An 18,804-nucleotide genomic window follows, 5' to 3' on the forward strand; every position below is an offset into this window, starting at 1 on the left:
CGGTGAGTTCCAGTGGCTGATCCGGCTCTGGATCCCCCCCGTGCGGATCCCAGAACGGATCCTGGGGTTAATCCTGGTGTGTGATCTGTGCTGGAATCTCATGGATCTTCTCTTTCTGCAGGAAAGGACGTGGGAACCAACGGCTTGAGCACAAGTACGGAGCAGGATTGGGGTGGGATTCCCGGGGGAGATCAGGGCAGGATGGATGGACTGGGATCAAGGAGGGATTCCGGATCAGAGCAGGGTCCACAGTGGGATCAGGTGGAATTGTGGAGTGGGATCGGGGCTGGATTGTGGAGCAGGATCAGGAGGGATGGCTGGAGCAGGATTGTGTGTGAGGGATGGAGTGGGATCAGGGCTGGATTCCAGACAAGAATCAGGTGGGATGGAATGGAGCAGGATCAGGTTGGGATTCCAGAGAAGGATTGGGGTGGGGTGGATGGGGCAGAATGGGGTGGGGTGGATGGAGCAGGGTTGGGGCAGAATGGATGGAGTGGGATCAGGTGGGATGCATGGATGGAGCAGGATTTTAGCAGGATTGGGGCGGGGTCAGGGGGGGATTCTGGAGCAGCTCCTGCTCTCCATGGGCTCCAGCCAGGTCCATCCTGTGGAATGGGGACAGGGACAGGGTGACACCATGACCCTCTCTCATCCCGGCAGGAATCACCGCCTGAGCAATCCACAGAGCTGGATCCAGCCCCTTCCCTCTTCCCAGGAAAGCTGAGAGCTGCCAGCAGAGCTCATCCCGCTGCTCCCACTCACACCACAGCTCTTGCTAGTGGATCAGTTTCCTGTTTTCCAATGTTTTAAAGGCAAGAAGCACAAATATTCACCATGCTTCACTTCTGGTGTGAAATTATCCTGCTTGGGGCAATAAATCCAGGTTCCCTCCTCCCTTGGTGTCTGGCAGTTCACTTCTGGGAGCCAGGAAAGGGAATGGGGTCACTGGGACAGGGAAGGGGACACTGAGAGCAGGGATGGGGACACCAGGAGCAGGATTGGGACTTGCCAGCCATGCCCAGCTCCATCCCCTGGGATTCATTTCCTGTTCTGTGTCCCATGTCCGAGGTGTCCCCAGGATGGTTTGGCTGCGTTGGGTTCCTGGAGGGGCAGTGGGATGGTGGCAGGGGTCAGGCCCGGCTTCATTGTCCCCAGTTATCCTTGAGTGTCCCAAAATCAGGGCTCAGGATCTCAGAGAGGTTCCCTGGCCACGGCCACGTCCATGACACGAGCACGAGATGGCCGTGAGATGAGAGTGACCATGAGTGACACAACCCTGAGATGACCGTGGCCATGGGATGACCATGACTGTGACCGTGACCATGACACAACCACAACCCTGACCATGAGATGATTTGGACCAAGAGATGACCATGGGTTGGCCATGGCACAACCACGGCCTTGAGGTGACCCTGACGCGATCGTGGCCATGAGGTGACAATGACATGATCATGAGATGGCCATTACAGTGAGATGACCATGAGCATCAGATGATGGTGATCAGGAAACGACCATGACCATGAGATGGCCATGAGATGACTGTGATCATGCGATAACCACAACCATGGCCCAACCACAGCCGAGAGATGACCATGACAGGATTGTGGCAAATGAGTCAAACGTGAGATGATCATAAAATGACCGTGACCATACAATGACCATGACCATGACCATGACACAGCCAGGACCATGGGATGACCATTACAATAATAACCATGACATGAGATAACCGTGACTGTGAGATGAGCATGAGCATGGGATGATTGTGCCCAAGAGATGACCATGAGATGATCACAACACACCATGGCCATGCGGGGTCATGATCTGGAGGTGACTGTGAGATGCCCATTACAGTGAGATAAGCATGAGCTTAAGATGATGGTCATCAGGAAATGACCATCGCCCTGAGCTGGCCATGAGATGACCATGACCATGACAACCATGATCATAAGATGACCATTACAGAGAGATAACCACGAATGTGAGCATGACACAGCTGTGACCATGAGCATGAGATGATTGTGACCAAGACATGACCACAGAGCAGCCATGGCCGTGTGGTGATCAAGGCCATGAGATGACCATGGCTGTGACATTAATACACCTTCAACCATGAATTGATCAAGATCACGACAAGATTCGAGAGTTGACCAAGAGATAACCATGGCCATGGCACAACCACAGCTGTAAAATGACCATGATGTGGTTGTGGCCATGAGTGGACCATGGGATGACCATGAGGTAACAATGGCATCAAATCAAACAATGTGATGAGCACGACATGACTGTGAGCCTGTGATGATTGTGATCAAGAGATGACCATGAGATGACCACAACGCATCATGGCCGTGTGGTGATCAAGACCATGAGATAATCGTGAGATGACCACAACCATGACATGATTGTGACCATGAGGTGATCATTACAATGAGACGACCGTGACCGTGGAATAACCATGACTGTGACACAACCGTGACTGTGATGATGCGATTGTGGCCATGAGATGACTGTGAGGTGACCATGACACAATTATGGCCATGAGGTGACCAAGACCATGAGATGACCTTGACCATGAGGTGACCCTGCAACGACCATGACACAACCCATGAGCATGAGCATGAGATGATTGAGATTAGGAGATGACTGTGAAGTGACCACAATATGACCGTGGCTATGAAATGATTGTGGCCTCGGGGTGACCGTGACCATGAGGTAATGGTGATAAGGAGATGCTTCTGACCATGACATGACCATTACAGTGACTTGGCCACGAGCATGAGATGATGGTGATCAGGAAATGACCATGACTGTGATGATGGCACAACTATGACTGTGAGATGACCATGAGCATGAGACGACTGTGACCATGAGATGACCATGACACAGCCATGGCCATGAGGTGACCAATGACTGTGACCATGACATAATGATGACTGTGAGATGACCTTGATCATGACATGACCATGACCACAACATGATCCTGACTGTGAGATGACCATGAGCATGAGACGATGGTTATAAGGAGATGACCATGACACGAGTGTGATCATGAGATGATTCTTACCATGACATGACCATGGCCACGAGCTGACCATGAGCTGATCCCGACCCGGCCGTGGTCTGGAGCTCCCCAGAGCCCGTCACTGCCCTCACCTCCAGGTTCATCCCGAACTGAAATTGTTCATTTCCCATGGATGATACGGAAATCTGAGCGGGGCGCAGCCAATGGAGCGCCGGGCAGTCAGTGACGTCTTAGGTTGCCAGGCAGAACAGACATTTCCTTCCCGCCCTTGGCGTGACAGCCAATGGGAAGCCGCGTGTTCGGTGACGTCACTTCGCTAATGCGGAAGTGGCGAGCGCGGGGGCTGCCGGGATCGGGGCGGTGGATCCCCATCGATCCCGATCGGCTCCGATCGATCCCATCGATCCCATCGATCCCCGGCTCTCCCCCACCGCGATGTTCTTCACCTGCGGCCCCAACGAGGCCATGGTGGTCTCAGGTGAGTTCGGGGGGCCCGGGGGCTCCTGGGGACCCCCAAAACTCCCGGGAACCCCCAAAATCCCCACAGAATATCCCGGGAAAATCCAGAATCCTCAATAAACCTCCTGAGACCTCCAAAAAACTCCCGGGAGCCCCCAAAATTCCGGCCCAAACCCTCCAGGGAACGCCCAGAAACTTCCCCTCCAAAAAACTCCTGGGAACCCCCCGGACCCCCAAACCCACCCCGGGACTCCTGGGACCCCTCCCAACCTGCCCCAAACCCCTCCAGGGACTCCCCAAACTTCTCCCCGAGGGTCCCCCCCATCCATTCCGCCCCTCTGGGACTTCTGGGGACCCCTCCCAAATTTTCCCCCCAACTTCCCTCCCAAGTCTCCAGCGGGCGTTCCCCCGACTCACCCAAGCACCCCCAGAACCGCTCCTGGGACCCCACAACCCTCTCCTGGGGATTCCTGGGGGTGTTCCCGTGTCCCCCCGGGGTTTCGGGGTCCCCCAGCTGTCGGTGTCCCCCAGGTTTCTGCCGCAGCCCCCCGGTGATGGTGGCCGGGGGCCGGGTGTTGGTGATCCCGTGCCTGCAGCAGATCCAGAGGTGAGGAGAGGCCCGGGGGGTTTTTGGGGTTCAGGGGGGGTCCCCAGAGATTTGGGGTGACCCCCCCGGCCCCCCCAGGATCTCCCTGAACACGCTGACGCTGCCCGTGCGCAGTGAGAAGGTTTACACCCGCCACGGGGTGCCCATCTCCGTCACCGGCATCGCACAGGTACCCCTGGAATGACCTAAAACCACCCCAAAACACCCCAAAAACACCCCAGAAATTGGCGCAAAAATCCTCTCCTGGACCCCCAAAAACCCCCCATCAGAACCTCTGAAAATTCCCTAAAAATCCCCTTCCTGACCCCCAAAAATCGTCCATCTTAAAAGCCAAAAATACACTCAGGGCCCCCCAAAATCCCCACCGGGATCCCCAAAATGCCCCTCGGAACCCCCAACCCTTCCTGGACCCCAACACCCCACTGGGACGCCAAAAACCCCATTCAGAACCCCCAGAATCTCATTGGCAGCCCCCAAAATCCCCCTCTGGATCCCCCAAAATTCCCCTAGAACCCCTCAAATCCCCCCAGAACCCCCAAATATCCCACGCAGTTACTCCCAAAATGCCCTCGGGGGCAAAATGCCCTCGGGACCCCCAAACCCCCACTCTGAACCCCCGAAATAACCTTGGAACCTCCCAAAAATACTCCCTGACCCCCAAATCCCCCCGGGACCCCCCAAATTCCCCCCGGGGCTCCCCTGCCCGAACCACCAGAGTGTCGTTGCCCTTTTAAGTGAGTTTGTGGTGGGGTCCATCTGAAGGAGTTCTTAAAGCGGCGATGGTAGCGGGAAGGGTAAAACACCGCGGGGGAGGGCAGGAGCCCTTTAAAGGGGGTTTGGAGTGGGGGCGCCCACCAAGAACATTGAACGGGGTAAAAATCCTCTTTCAAAGGGCATTTTGGGGTCGGCAATCCCTTGAAAGGAGCTCGAAGTTTTGGGGATCCCCAAACCCCTGGGATGGGAGGAGGAACCCACCTTTAAAAGGGGCTTGGAGTGGTGGGGACCCAAAAACTCTATTAAGATGGGAAAAACCCTTAAGAAATCCATTAAAAACCTTTAAAACCCTTTTAAACACCCTTTAAAACCCTTAAAAAAACCTTAAAAAACAAAAAGGGCTTGTGAGGGGGCAGCCTCCCTAAGCCCTTATTAAAGGGGTCACGGTCCAATCCTTAAAGGGGCTTGGGGTGGTGGGGATCCCGAAATCCTACTGGGGGGTCTTGACTTCCCTTAAAAGGGGTTTTTCTTGGTGGAGACCCTTTTAAGAGGGGTAAGACCCCCCCAAAAAAGGGGCTGGGGATGGTGGGGACCCCCAAACTCCCTTCAAATGGATGAGATCCCTTCAAAGGGCACTGCCCTGTCGGTCCCCACCCTGTCAAGCAACCAGCCTCTTAAAAGGGCAATGCCACACCTACCCCTTTAAGTGCCTGTGGTGATTTTGGAGGGTACCAGCGGTGGGTGGGGAATCCCCAGGTGATCCCAGCCCCCCTGCAGGTGAAGATCCAGGGCCAGAACAAGGAGATGCTGGCGGCCGCCTGCCAGATGTTCCTGGGCAAGTCGGAGAGCGAGATTGGCCAGATCGCCCTGGAGACGCTGGAGGGCCACCAGCGCGCCATCATGGCCCACATGACCGTGGAGGTGGGGCTGGGGGAGCCACGCCCTTTTGGGGAAGCCACGCCCCTCCCAGGACAGCCGCAACCACTTGGGATCCAACCAAACACTCCCCACTTGGGATGAGATGTGGCCCCTTTAAGAAATCCCAGGTCCCGGGTCCCACACCTCCACTGTGGCCATGCCCACCTGGATGGACACACCTCCTCCGGGACAGGTCACCTCCCCCTCCCTGGGAGTGGGATTTGGCCCTTTAATAGAACCTCTCCCCCATTTGGCCCATAAGCTCCACCCCTGGAGGAGGCCACACCCACTGCTGAAGCCACACCCACAAGATGGCCCCCTTTTGCTAAAGCCCCACCCACCAGCACAAGATCCTGCTTCCTTGTCCCAACCCCTCTAAAGCCACGCCCATCACTGCCCCACCTGTGCCCTAAGCCCCGCCTCCCTTATTGACCCTGCCCCATATAAGCCCCACCCATCTCAAAGCCACACCCACCAGACTCCACCCCATGACTCAAGCCACGCCCCCTGCATCAAGTCACGCCCCTGCCTTAATCCTGACCCCACTCTTCACTTTAGGCCATGTCCGCCATGGCTCCACCCCTTACTCAAGCCACACCCACTTAGCACCACACCCTTGCTCTAGCCCCGCCTGTTCTTGGTCAAGCCACACCCACTAAGCTCAGCCACTCCCCTGACTACACCCTGGGTCATGCCATGCCCACCTGGCTCCACCCCTTGCTTCAAGCCACACCCCTTAAGTTCTGGCCACTCCCACTGGCTCAAACCACGCCTACCTGGCTCCACAGCTCTGTACAAGCCATGCTCCCAAAAAAGCCATGCTCACCTGGCTCCACCCACTTTCCAAAGCCACGCCCACTTTTCCTCAAGCCACACCCCACCTTAAGCCTGACCCCACTCTGCTTAAGCCACACCCACAGAACCAAACCACGCCCCTGAGATCAAAACCACACCCCCAGGACAAAGCCTCACCCCCTGGCACTGCTCATTGCCTCAAGCCACGCCCCCTGAGTAAACCACGCCCATCACCCCCCATGCCTTTTCTCTGCTAAGCCCAGCTTTTTTTGTCCCTGCCCTACAAAGCCCCACCCCAGTACCCCCCACCCAATTTAAAGTCCACCCCCTTGGGCCCCACCCTGCTAAACCCTGCCCCACTAAGCCCCACCCCTGCCCCACAAAGCCCCACTCTCTTTGAGCCACACCCTGCTAAGCCCTGCCCAATTTGAGCCCCACCCTGCTAAGCCCCACCTACTTGAGCCCCACCCCTGTAAGCCCTGCCCCTTTCAGTCCCGTTCTGCTGAGCCCTGCTTAATTTGAGCCTCACCCTACTAAGCCTTGCCCCTTTTACCCCCACCCCACTGAGCCCTGCCCAACTTAAACCCCGCTCTCAGGCCCCGCCCAGCTAAGCCCCGCCGCCATTTGAGCCCCACCCTGCTAAGCCCCGCCCCGGCCCCACCCAGGAGATCTACAAGGACCGGCAGAAGTTCTCGGATCAGGTTTTCCGCGTGGCCTCGTCCGACCTGGTGAACATGGGCATCTCCGTGGTCAGCTACACCCTCAAGGACGTGCACGACGAGCAGGTGGCGACCTGGGCATGGCTGGGGACAGCTGGGGACACAAGCGAGACACTCAGGACACGCCTGGGGCACACTTGGAGATGCCCAGGGACAGGATGGGGACACCTGGGACACACCTGGGCACAGCTGGGACACTTGGGGCGGCCTAAGACACACCTGGGATGTGCCTGGAGGGGATGGGGTGACACAAGTGTGACGGGGGGTGACACAGATGTGACACAGATCTGACTCAAGCGATGGAGGTGACACAAGTGTGTCAGGGAGGTGACACAGGTGTGACAGGCGTGTCCCCATGCAGGATTACCTGCGCTCCCTCGGGAAGGGCCGCACGGCGCAGGTGCAGGGGTGACACAGGTGTGACAGGGAGGTGACCCAGGTGTGACAGGTGTGACAGGGAGGTGACACAGGTGTGACAGGCATGTCCCCGTGCAGGATTACCTGCGCTCCCTCGGGAAGGGCCGCACGGCGCAGGTGCAGGGGTGACACAGGTGTGACAGGGAGGTGACCCAGGTGTGACAGGCGTGTCCCCGTGCAGGATTACCTGCGCTCCCTCGGGAAGGGCCGCACGGCGCAGGTGCAGCGCGACGCCCGCGTGGGAGAGGCCGAGGCCAAACGCGACGCCGGGATCCGCGTGAGTGACACCGGGGATACCTGGGGACACCTGGGGATACCTGAGAACACTGGGGACATTGGGAACACCTGAGGATACATGGGGGCAGCTGGGTCACCTTCCTAGCAGTCACACCCCAGCATTCCCAGTACTCCCAGTGCTCTCCCTGTGGCCCCCAGTTCATCCCAGTGCCCCCAGTACCCCTGACAACCTCAGTACCCCCCTTCCCCAGTGCCCCCAGTGCCCTTCCAGTGCCCTTCATGTCTCATCCCAGTCCCTCCCAGTGCCCCCAGTACCCCATTCCCCAAACTGCCCCAGTACCCCCAGTGCTCCCAGTACTCTCCCAGTACCCCACTAACCCCACCCCAGCACCTCCCAGTTCTCATCTAATGCCGCTGGCTGGTCTACGGGGTGTACCTAGGAGCTGCATCAAAGCCGGATAGCACAGCTCTGAGGGGGGCTGGTCAGCCCAAGCTCTGGCAGTGCCTCCAGCCTACGCCTTAGCAAGCCCTTAGTGATATTCAGCTTTAGTGATTCTCAGCTCATGAGTGATTTCAGCTCGAGGGCTTGCTAGGCTCGGCTGGGGCACGCAGCAGGCATTCGGAAGACCAGGAAAGAGAGGAGAGCGCTGTGTGAGCTTCCAAGACGATGTCTTTATTGGTCTTCTTCGTAGCTCTTCCACGGAGTGTCTCGAAGGGTCTCAGGGACAGCAGCTCCACTGAGTCGGGCAGAAACAGGGGTTTATATAGGGCAAGGGAGGATTGAGAATTGTCCAATGGTAAGGGTTAAAGGAAAGTGACCGATAGCCTTACAGAGAGATAAGCCAGGGTCCGAGAGCGGGAGAGAGGGGCTCCTATTGTCCAGTCATCCTGACTCAGCATTCTGTCTCTGAACGCCAAGGCAGGTTCGCAGGGCCTGCGCCTGCTACACTCGTCCAGCTGCTCCCAGTACCCTCAGTACCCCAATCCCTCCCAGTGCTCCCAGTGCCTTTCTAGTCCCATTCCAGTTCCTCCCAGTCTCTCCCAGTACCCCCATTCCCCAAAGTGCCCCAACACCTGCAGTGCACCCTGTAGTTTGTCCCGGCTAGATGGTGACGGGGGCAGGGGCGCCACAGATACCCCTCCTGGGATCTGCAGAGTCCCAGCTACAGGTGGAAGCGCAGTGCAGGAACAGCAGCACGGGTCCTGGGGTGGAACTGGGGTACCTTTATTCGATGGCAAAACTCCCCGAGTTTCCAGGGTGCCAGGACCCCGAACTGGGGGCAGACAAGAGCTTATAAACAGGGGGAGGTCTCAGGGAGAACACAATCTTTAACTAATCAGGAGAACTGGGGGTGGAACACAAGGTGGGGAATACGAGGTGTAAACCAATAAAGGATTACAAGGGAGGAGAACAGCTTCAGTGAACTAATGGGGCTTGGAAGAATACGAAACTGACAGGGAAGTTTCTAGGGGGAAGGCAGGTTCAGTGAGAGATTGACATTTGATGGAAGGAAGAGTAAAGAAAGTTCTGGGGAAAGGGTATGGATAGGAGGGGTTAACAACTGGGAAGGGGAGGGGGTTTAAAACTTGGCAGGGAGTAGCTAGGTAAAAAACAAAAAAACAGCGCTTCACTAAACTAAATAACAATGAGGGAGCAAGTCTGGTTTTAGAAATGTAAGATACAAAGTGGGCAACCTGTGCCACTCTAAGGGTAGGGAAAGGACAGCATAAGGGAATTACAGAATTACAAATCAAACAGTAAGCATACTAATAAAACTAAAGAAAGCACTCTGCAACAGCGTCCAGTGCTCCCAGAAGCCCATTCCCCAGTCTTTCCCAGTCCCATTCCTGTGCTCTCCCAGTCCCTCCCAGTCCATCCCAGCCCCTTCCACTCCCTCCCAGTCCCTCCCAGTTCACTCCCAGTCCCTCCCAGTCGGTCCCAGTGCCGCTGTCCCCGCAGGAGGCGCGGGCGCGGCAGGAGCAGGTGTCGGCGCAGCTGCTGAGCGAGGAGGCCACGGCGCGAGCCCAGCGCGACTTCCAGGTGGCCCAGGCTGAGTGTGACGGAGCCGTCAGTGCCCGCAGGGCCACGGCTGAGCTGGCATTCCAGCTGCAGGTGAGGTCACACCTGGACAGGTAACGCAGCTGGGGCAGATAACAAACACACCTGGGACAGGTAAAACACCTAGGACAGGTAAAACACCTGGGACAGGTAACACACTTGGAATTGTCACAGGGCCATGGCCTAGCTGGTGTTTCAGTTACAGGTAACAAACACACCTGGGGGGGCTGGAATGGGAGCTGGGATCTCACCTGGAACACCTGCAGCCCTCCAGAACACCTAGAACCTCCAAATCCTGGGATTCCCTCCGAAATTTGGGTCTGTTGGGTCACCTACGGACACCTCCAGGCTGCCTGAGCTCCCCCTAGAGATAACTGGGCCCCTACCTGGTGTCCCCTGTCCCTGTGTCCCTTCCCTGATGGATTTCTGTCCTGTCCCCATGTCCCCCGCAGGCGGCACGCTCGCAGCAGGCCATCGCGGCGCAGCGTGGGGAGGTGGCGCTGGTGGAGCGGGCACAGCGGGTGCAGCTGCAGGAGCAGGAGGTCGGGCGGCGCCGCCAGGAGCTCGAGGCCACCGTGCGCAAACCGGCCGAGGCTGAGCGCTACCGGCTGGAGCGGCTGGCTGAGGCGCAGCGGTGAGGCACTGCCCCTTTAAGGATGGCCACTCCCCTCTGGGGACGAGCCACACCCTCCTCCACTGGGGTGTGGCAGTGTTTTTGGGGGGGTGCCATCCATTGCCCTTTTAAGAGAAGTGTTGCCCTTTTAAGAAGCAGCACCTTCACTGTGGTGGGTCCCACCAGTTTGGGTGGTGTCTTTGCCCCTTTAAGAGAAGTTCTGCCCCTTAAAGGGAGTCACACAGCTGGTGGGCCCCACCAGTACAGGTGAAGCCATTGCCCCTTTAAGAAGGAACCACGCCCTCACCCAGTCAGGCCCAGTGGCAGTTGGGAGGGTCTCACCCGTTGCCCTTTTAAGAGAAGTATTGCTCCTTCAAGGAGAAGCTGCGCCCTCACCTTGGTGGGTCTCGCCATTTTGATAGGGCCATTGTCCTTTTAAGAGAGGTGTTAGCCCTATCAGGAGAAACCCTGGTGGGTCCCAGCTGTAAATGTGACGCTGTTGCCCCTTTAAGAGAAGTGCTGCAGTCTTAAGACAAAGCCACGCCCTCTCTCAGCCGTGATCCTGTTTGTGGAGGGTACCACCATTTTGGGTAGAACCATGGCTTCATTAAGAGAAGGGTTGCCCTTTTAAGGAAAAGCCACACCCACACCATGGTGGGTCCCACCACTTTGGGTAGAGCCATTACCTTTTTAAGAGAGGCCCTACCTGTTACAGTGTGTCCTGTTCCTGGTGGGCCCCTCCCTCAAGGTGAAGCCATTGCCCGTTTAAGAAGCCCTGCCCTCTCCCAGTCAGCTGTGGTGGAGTTTTGGGGGGTTCCGCCAGTCTACAGATAGTTGGTTCTCTTTAAGGAGAAGCCACACCCTCACAGTCGTGGGTCTCACGAGTTTGTGTGAAGCCATTGCCCCTTTAAGGATAAGCCCCACCCCTTTAGGTGAGCCATACTCTCATTGTGGTGTGTCCCACCACCTTGGGTAAAGACGTGGCCCTTTTAAGGGAAGCCACACTCCTTAAGAGAGAAGCCACGCCTCCTCCCAGTCAGCCACCATCATATCTTGGTAGGCCCCACCAGTCTGTTTTGTAGTCATGGCCCCTTTAAGAGACACATTGACCTATCTGGGTGCTGTCATTGCCCTTTTAAATCCCATTGCCCCTTCTAATAAACCACACTCCCACTCATAGTGCAGCATTGCCCCTTTAAGAGCGGCATTGCCCCTTTAAGAGCAGCCCCGCCCCCTGACTTGGCGCCCCCTACAGGACGCAGGTGCTGCTGCAGGCGGAGGCCGAGGCTGAGACCCTGAAGGTGAGTCCAGGGAGCCCGGGGGAATTTGGGGGGGTCCCAGGGGATTTGGGGGTCCCAGGTGAGATTTGGGGGATCCTGAGGGGATTTTGGGGGTCCCAGTTGGATTTTGTGGCCCCCAATCTGGGATTTTTGGTTCCCTGTGGGATTTTTGGCTCTCACAAAATTTCTGGGGGTCCCTATCCCGTTTTTGGGGCTCCCAGTCCCATTTTTGGGGTTCCCAATCCCGTTTTCAGGGGTCCTGCCCGACCTTTCCACAGCCCTTGTCCTGTTTTGGGGTTCCCAATCCCATTTCCGATGTCCCTGATGCCGTTTCAGGTCCCTGATCCCGATTTTGGGTTCCCAGTCCCGTATCCAATGTCCCCGATCCCGTGTCGGTATCCCTGATCCCATTTCCAGTGTCCCCAGTCCTGTTCCTGGATCCCCGATCCTGTTTCAGGTCTCCAGTCCCGTTCTGGGTCCCTGATCCCCTGTCGGTGTCCCCGATCCCCTTTTGGGCCCCGATCCCATTCCTGAGTTCCCGATCCTGTTCCTGGGTCCCTATCCCGTTTTGGGTCCCTGATTTCCTGTTGGGTTCCTGTCCCATTTAGGGTCCCCAATCCCATTTCGTGTCCTTGATCCCGTTTTGGGCCCCCTATCCCATTCCAGGTCCCCGATCCCACGTCGGTGTCCCCGATCCCATTTTGGGTCCCCCATCCCGTGTGATGTCCCTTGATCCCATTTCAGGTCCTTGATCCCATTCCTGGGGCTCTGTCCCCGTTTTTGGGTTCCTGATCCCGTTTTTGCGGGTTCTGTCCCCATTTTGGGTCCCGATCCTATGTCCATGTCTCCAATCTCATTTTGGTGTCCCCAATCCCATTTTGGGTTCCCACTCCCATTTCCAATGTCCCCAGTCCCATTTCGGTGTCCCCAGTCCCATCTCCCATGTCCCCAACCCCCTGTCGTGTCCCCACAGGTGACAGGTGTTGCCTGTGCCGCGGCTGTGGCCTCTTGTGCCCATTCCCGGGTTCCCAATCCCATTTCCCATGTCCCCAGTCTCATTTTGGTGTTCCCAGTCCCATTTTCAATGTCCCCAACCCCATTGGTGTCCCCAGTCTCATTTTGGTGTCCCTGCAGGTGACGGGCTCTGCCCATGCCGCAGCCGTGGCCTCTCATGCCCATTCCCGGGTTCCCAATCCTCTTTTGGGTTGCCACTCCCATTTTCCATGTCCCCAGTCCCATTTCCCATGTCCCCACTCCCATTTTGGTGTCCCCAGTCCCATTTTCAATGTCCCCAACCCCATTGGTGTCCCCGCAGGTGATGGGTGTTGCCCGTGCCACAGCCGTGGCCTCTTGTGCCCAGTCCGAATCCCAATCCCAATCCCATTTCCAGTGTCCTCAGTCCCATTTCCCATGTCCCGAGTCCCATTTTGGTGTCCCCAGTCCCATTTTGGTGTCCCCAGTCCCATCTCCCATGTCCCCAACCCCCTGTCATGTCCCCACAGGTGACAGGTGTTGCCTGTGCCGCGGCTGTGGCCTCTTGTGCCCATTCCCGGGTTCCCAATCCCATTTCCCATGTCCCCAGTCTCATTTTGGTGTTCCCAGTCCCATTTTCAATGTCCCCCACCCCATTGGTGTCCCCAGTCTCATTTTGGTGTCCCTGCAGGTGACGGGCTCTGCCCATGCCGCAGCCGTGGCCTCTCATGCCCATTCCCGGGTTCCCAATCCTCTTTTGGGTTGCCACTCCCATTTTCCATGTCCCCAATCCCATTTCCCATGTCCCCACTCCCATTTTGATGTCCCCAGTCCCATTTTCAATGTCCCCAACCCCATTGGTGTCCCCGCAGGTGATGGGTGTTGCCCGTGCCACAGCCATGGCTGCTTGTGCCCAGTCCGAATCCCAATCCCATTTCCAGTGTCCTCAATCCCATTCCCCATGTCCCCACTCCCATTTTGGTGTCCCTAACCCCATTGGTGTCCCTGCAGGTGACAGGTGCTGCTCGTGCCGCGGCCATGGCCTCTCGTGCCCATGCCTGGTTCCCAGTCCCATTTCCCATGTCCCCAGTCCCATTTTGGTGTCCCCAGTCCCATTTTGGTGTCCCCAGTCCCATTCTGGTGTCCCCGCAGGTGACGGGCGCTGCCCGTGCTGCGGCCGTGGCCTCTCATGCCCATGCCTGGTTCCCAATCCTCTTTTGGGTTCCCACTCCCATTTTCCATGTCCCCAGTCCCATTTCCCATGTCCCCACTCCCATTTTCCATGTCCCCAATCCCATTTCCCATGTCCCCAACCCCATTGGTGTCCCCGCAGGTGACGGGTGTTGCCCGTGCCACAGCCGTGGCCTCTTGTGCCCAGTCCGAATCCCAATCCCATTTCCAGTGTCCTCAGTCCCATTTCCCATGTCCCCACTCCCATTTTGGTGTCCCCAACCCCATTGGTGTCCCCAGTCTCATTTTGGTGTCCCTGCAGGTGACGGGCGCTGCCCGTGCCGCAGCCGTGGCCTCTCATGCCCATTCTCGGGTTCCCAATCCTCTTTTGGGTTCCCACTCCCATTTTCCATGTCCCCAATCCCATTTCCCATGTCCCCACTCCCATTTTGATGTCCCCAGTCCCATTTTCAATGTCCCCAACCCCATTGGTGTCCCTGCAGGTGACAGGCGCTGCCCGTGCCGCGGCCGTGGCCTCTCGTGCCCAGTCCGAATCCCAATCCCAATCCCATTTCCCATGTCCCCAGTCCCATTTCCCACGTCCCCAGTCCCATTCTGGTGTCCCCGCAGGTGACGGGCGCTGCCTGTGCCGCGGCCGTGGCCTCTCGTGCCCAGTCCGAATCCCAATCCCATTTCCAGTGTCCTCAGTCCCATTCCCTATGTCCCCAGTCCCATTTTGGTGTCCCCGCAGGTGACAGGCGCTGCCTGTGCCGCGGCCGTGGCCTCTCGTGCCCATGCCTGGTTCCCAATCCCATTTCCCATGTCCCCAATCCCATTTTGGTGTCCCTGTAGGTGACAGGTGTTGCCCGTGCCACAGCCATGGCCTCTTGTGCCCATTCCCGGGTTCCCAGTCCCATTTCCCATGTCCCCAGTCCCGTTTTGGTGTCCCCGCAGGTGACGGGCGCTGCCCGTGCCGCAGCCGTGGCCTCTCGTGCCCAGTCCGAATCCCAATCCCAATCCCATTTCCAGTGTCCTCAGTCCCATTCCCCATGTCCCCAGTCCCATTTTGGTGTCCCCAACCCCATTGGTGTCCCCAGTCCATTCTGGTGTCCCTGCAGGTGACGGGCGCTGCCTGTGCCGTGGCCTCTCGTGCCCATGCCTGGTTCCCAATCCCATTTCCCATGTCCCCAGTACTATTTTGGTGTCCCCAGTCCCATTTTGGTGTCCCCAGTCCCGTTTTGGTGTCCCCGCAGGTGACGGGCGCTGCCTGTGCCACAGCCATGGCCTCTTGTGCCCATTCCCGGGTTCCCAGTCCCATTTTGGTGTCCCCAGTCCTGTTTTGGTGTCCCCGCAGGTGATGGGCGCTGCCCGTGCCGCGGCCGTGGCCTCTCGTGCCCATGCCTGGTTCCCAGTCCCATTTTGGTGTCCCCAGTCCCATGTCCCATGTCCCCAGTACTATTTTGGTGTCCCCAGTCCCATTTCCCATGTCCCCAGTCCCATTTTGGTGTCCTCAGTCCCGTTTTGGTGTCCCCGCAGGTGACGGGCGCTGCCCGTGCCGCGGCCGTGGCCTCTCGTGCCCGCGCCGAGGCCGCGGCGGCTGCGGCCAAGGCCGAGGCCTTCGGGCAGTTCCAGGACGCGGCCGTGGTGGATCTGGTGCTGCAGAGGCTGCCCCAGGTGGGGACCCCGGGGACTCTTTGGGGACACCTGGGGACACTTTGGGGACAGCTGGGAATGTTCTGGGGACACCTGAAGACACTCAGGGGATGTTTTGGGGTCTTTTTTGGGACACTTGGGGGTTGTTTTTGGGATGTTTTGGGGACACTTCATGGACACTTGGGGACGTTTTGCGGGGACACTTTGGGGACACTTGGAGACACCTGGGCATATTTTGGGGCCACTTGGAGACATTTTGGGGACACTTTGGGGACATGTTTTGGACACTTGGAGGACACTTTGGGGACATCTTCATGATGTTTTGGGGACACATGGGGAATGTTTTTGGGACATTTTGAGGACTCTTGGGGACATTTTGCAAACACCTGGGGACACTTTGGGGGTGTTTCGGGGACACTCTGGAGATGTTTTGGGGATACTTGGGGACACTTTGGGGGACACTTTGGGGGTGTTTTGGGGACACTCTGGAGATGTTTTGGGGATACTTGGGGACACTTTGGGGGACACCTGGGGGCACTTTGGTGACATTTTGCAGACACCTGGGGACACTTTGGGGATACTTTGAGGACACTTGGGGATGTTTTGGGGACACTTTGGGGACACTGGGGGCACTTTGAGGACGCCTGGGGACATTTGGGGGACATTTTGCAGACACCTGGGGACACTTCGAGGGTGTTTTGGGGACACTTTGGGGACACTTGGGGATGTTTTAAGGACACTTTGGTGACACTGGGGACAGTTTGGGGATGTTTTGGGGACACTTGGGGATTCCGGAGTGTTGCTGATTTCAGGGATCCCTGATTTGGGGTTGATTTTGGGATTCCTGATTTTGGGATCCCTGATTTGGGGCTGATATGGGGATTCCTGATTTTGGGATCCCTGATTTGGGGCCAATTTCAGGGCTGATTTTGGGATTCCTGATTTTGGGATCCCTGATTTGGGGCTGGGCCTGTTTCGGGGCTGATTTTGGGATCTCTGATTTTGGGATCCCCAGTTGGGGGCTGATTTTGGGGCTGATTTGGGATCCGTTCTGGGGGCAGGTGGCCGAGGCGGTGGCGCAGCCGCTGCTGGGGACGCGCCGGGTGACGCTCGTGGGCGGCTCCGGGGCCGTCGGGGTGGCCAAAATCCCCTCGGAGATCCTGGACTTGGTCACGCGGCTGCCGGGGGCCGTGGGGGCGCTGGCCCGGGGCTCCCAGGTGAGCCGGGGGGATTCGGGGGATTTGGGGGGTCCAAGGGGGGATTTGGGAGGGTCCCAGGTGTATTTTGGGTGGTCCTAGGAGGGATTTGGGGGGAATTTGGGCTCCCAGATTTGAGGGGTTTGGGGTCCCAGGGGGGTTTTGGGGCTCCCAGGTGAGCTCGGAGCATTCAGGGGGTTTGGGGGTGAATTTGGGGGTCCCAGGTGGAGTTTGGAGCATCCCAGGTGAATTTTGGGGTGAATTTGGGTGGTCCTGGATGGGGTTTAGGGGGATCCCAGGTGAGTCTGGGGAATCCTGGGAGGATTTTTGGGTTGAATTTGGGGGATTTTGGGGGTCCCAGGTGAGGTTCAAGGGGGAATTTGGGGGGTCCTGGATGGGTTTGGAGAGTCCCAGGTGAGTCTGGGGAATCCTGGATGAAATTTGGGGAGTCCCAGATGGAATTTGGGGTGAATTTGGGGGATTTTGGGGATCCCAGGTAGAGTTTGGACCATCCCAGATGTATTTTAGTCAATTTGGGGGATTTAGGGGGTCCCTGAGTGGATTTTGGGGGTCCCAGATGGATTTTGGGGTGATATTGGGGAATTTTGGGGGATCCTGGATGGGTTCAGGGATCCGAGCTGGAGTTTGGGGGGGTCCCACATGAGATTTGGGGTGAATTTTGGGGTTCCCCGGTGTCTTTGTGGGTGAATTTGGGGGATCTGGGGAAGCCCAGGGGGATTTTGGGGGGTTCCTGAGGGATTTTGGAGGTCCCAGGTGAATTTGGGGAATCCTGAGAGGATTTTGAGGTCCCAGGTGGAATTTTGGGGGTCCCAGGTGAGGTTTGGGGGTCCCATTTCGATTTTGGGGTGAATTTGGGGGGGGTTTGGGGGTCTCAGGTGAGATTTGGGGTGAATTTGGGGGATTTGGGGGCCCCTGGAGGGAGGTGACACCCCCAGGTCCCCCCCTTGTCCCCTCAGGTGTCCCCGACGGAGCCCGAGGGTGGCACCGGAGCCACCGAAACGTCTCCAAATGCCCCCAGAGTGACCCTGAGTGCCAACCCCCAGTGACACCAAAGTGTCCCCAAGTGCCACCACCCCCCAGAGCCGCCGGGACCCCGCTGTGTCCCCGAAGTGCCACCCAAGTGCCACCACCCTCTGATGCCACTGCATCCCCCAAGTGCCGCCGGTGGCCCCTGAGGCCACCAAGATGCCACCAGCCCCCAAGTCCCTTTGTCCCCAGAGTGCCACCACGCCTTGCATGTCCCCAAAGTGCCACCACTGCAGTGTCAGCGTGTCCCCAAAGTGTCCCCCAAATGTCATCATGTACTCCAAGCGTCCCTGTAGTGTCACTGTCACCAAGGTGCCACCTTGTCAGTAAGTGTCCCAGAAGTGCCACCACCCCCTGGTGTCACTTTGTCCCAAAAGTGCCCTGGCCAAATGCCATCATGTCCCTGAAATGTCCTCAAGGTGCCACCACCCCCTGCAGTGTCCCACAAGTGCCATCCCTGAATGTCACCATGTCTTCAAAGTGTCACCAGGGTGCCACCACCACCCCCATGTCCTCAGTGTCCCCAGAGTGCCACCACTGCAGTGCTATGTCAATAAAGTGTCCCTATGGTACCACTACCCTCAATGTCCCCACAGTGCCACTACCCCAGTGTCACCAGGTCAATAAAGTGTCCCCAAGGTGCAACCTCAGCAGTGTCCCTGTGTCCTTTAAGTGCTACCACCCCCACAGTGTCCCCCAAGTGCCACTATGTCCTCAAAGTGTCACCCAAGTACCACCATCCTCCCTTTCATGATGTCCCAAATGTGTCCCCAAGGCGCCACCACCTCCCAATGTCACCTTGTCCTTAAAGTGTCCTTTAAGTGCCACTATACCTTACATGTCCCTGAAGTGTCACCCTTGAACGTTGTCATGTCCCTTAAGTGCTGCCACCCCCCAGTGTCCCCATTCCCAGCAAGTGCCCACCT

General features: G+C 57.6%; 2 protein-coding genes across 2 annotated transcripts in view; both read left to right on the forward strand.

The window, feature by feature from the left end:
* LOC119696608 (class I histocompatibility antigen, F10 alpha chain-like) overlaps positions 1 to 827 on the forward strand; it is a 36,740-nt gene extending 35,913 nt beyond the window's left edge. The window contains exon 8 of the mRNA XM_038126398.1: positions 661 to 827. Coding sequence (XP_037982326.1) covers positions 661 to 674 — 14 coding nt within the window. The 3' untranslated portion in view covers positions 675 to 827. The remainder of the gene's footprint in view (positions 1 to 660) is intronic.
* A 2,591-nt stretch (positions 828 to 3,418) lies between these two features.
* On the forward strand, positions 3,419 to 18,131 carry FLOT1 (flotillin 1). Its single transcript, XM_038126380.1, has 12 exons — positions 3,419 to 3,500; positions 4,013 to 4,088; positions 4,167 to 4,257; positions 5,580 to 5,723; positions 7,181 to 7,300; positions 7,833 to 7,928; positions 9,849 to 10,001; positions 10,400 to 10,581; positions 11,816 to 11,861; positions 15,519 to 15,656; positions 16,697 to 16,852; positions 17,809 to 18,131. The coding sequence occupies exons 1-12, from the start codon at positions 3,458 to 3,460 to the stop codon at positions 17,896 to 17,898; spliced, it is 1,335 nt and encodes a 444-aa protein (XP_037982308.1). The 5' UTR covers positions 3,419 to 3,457; the 3' UTR covers positions 17,899 to 18,131.
* Positions 18,132 to 18,804: the final 673 nt, after the last annotated feature.

This window comes from Motacilla alba, unplaced genomic scaffold, assembly GCF_015832195.1.
Source record: "Motacilla alba alba isolate MOTALB_02 unplaced genomic scaffold, Motacilla_alba_V1.0_pri HiC_scaffold_34, whole genome shotgun sequence".
Taxonomy (NCBI): domain Eukaryota; kingdom Metazoa; phylum Chordata; class Aves; order Passeriformes; family Motacillidae; genus Motacilla; species Motacilla alba.

Coding starts and splice junctions, on each gene's coding strand:
- FLOT1 (XM_038126380.1), top strand. CDS start 3,458: ATGTTCTTCACCTGCGGCCCCAACGAGGCCATGGTGGTCTCAG. Junction 11,862..15,518: donor CCGAGGCTGAGACCCTGAAG/GTGAGTCCAGGG, acceptor GTGTCCCCGCAG/GTGACGGGCGCTGCCCGTGC. Junction 15,657..16,696: donor TGCTGCAGAGGCTGCCCCAG/GTGGGGACCCCG, acceptor TTCTGGGGGCAG/GTGGCCGAGGCGGTGGCGCA.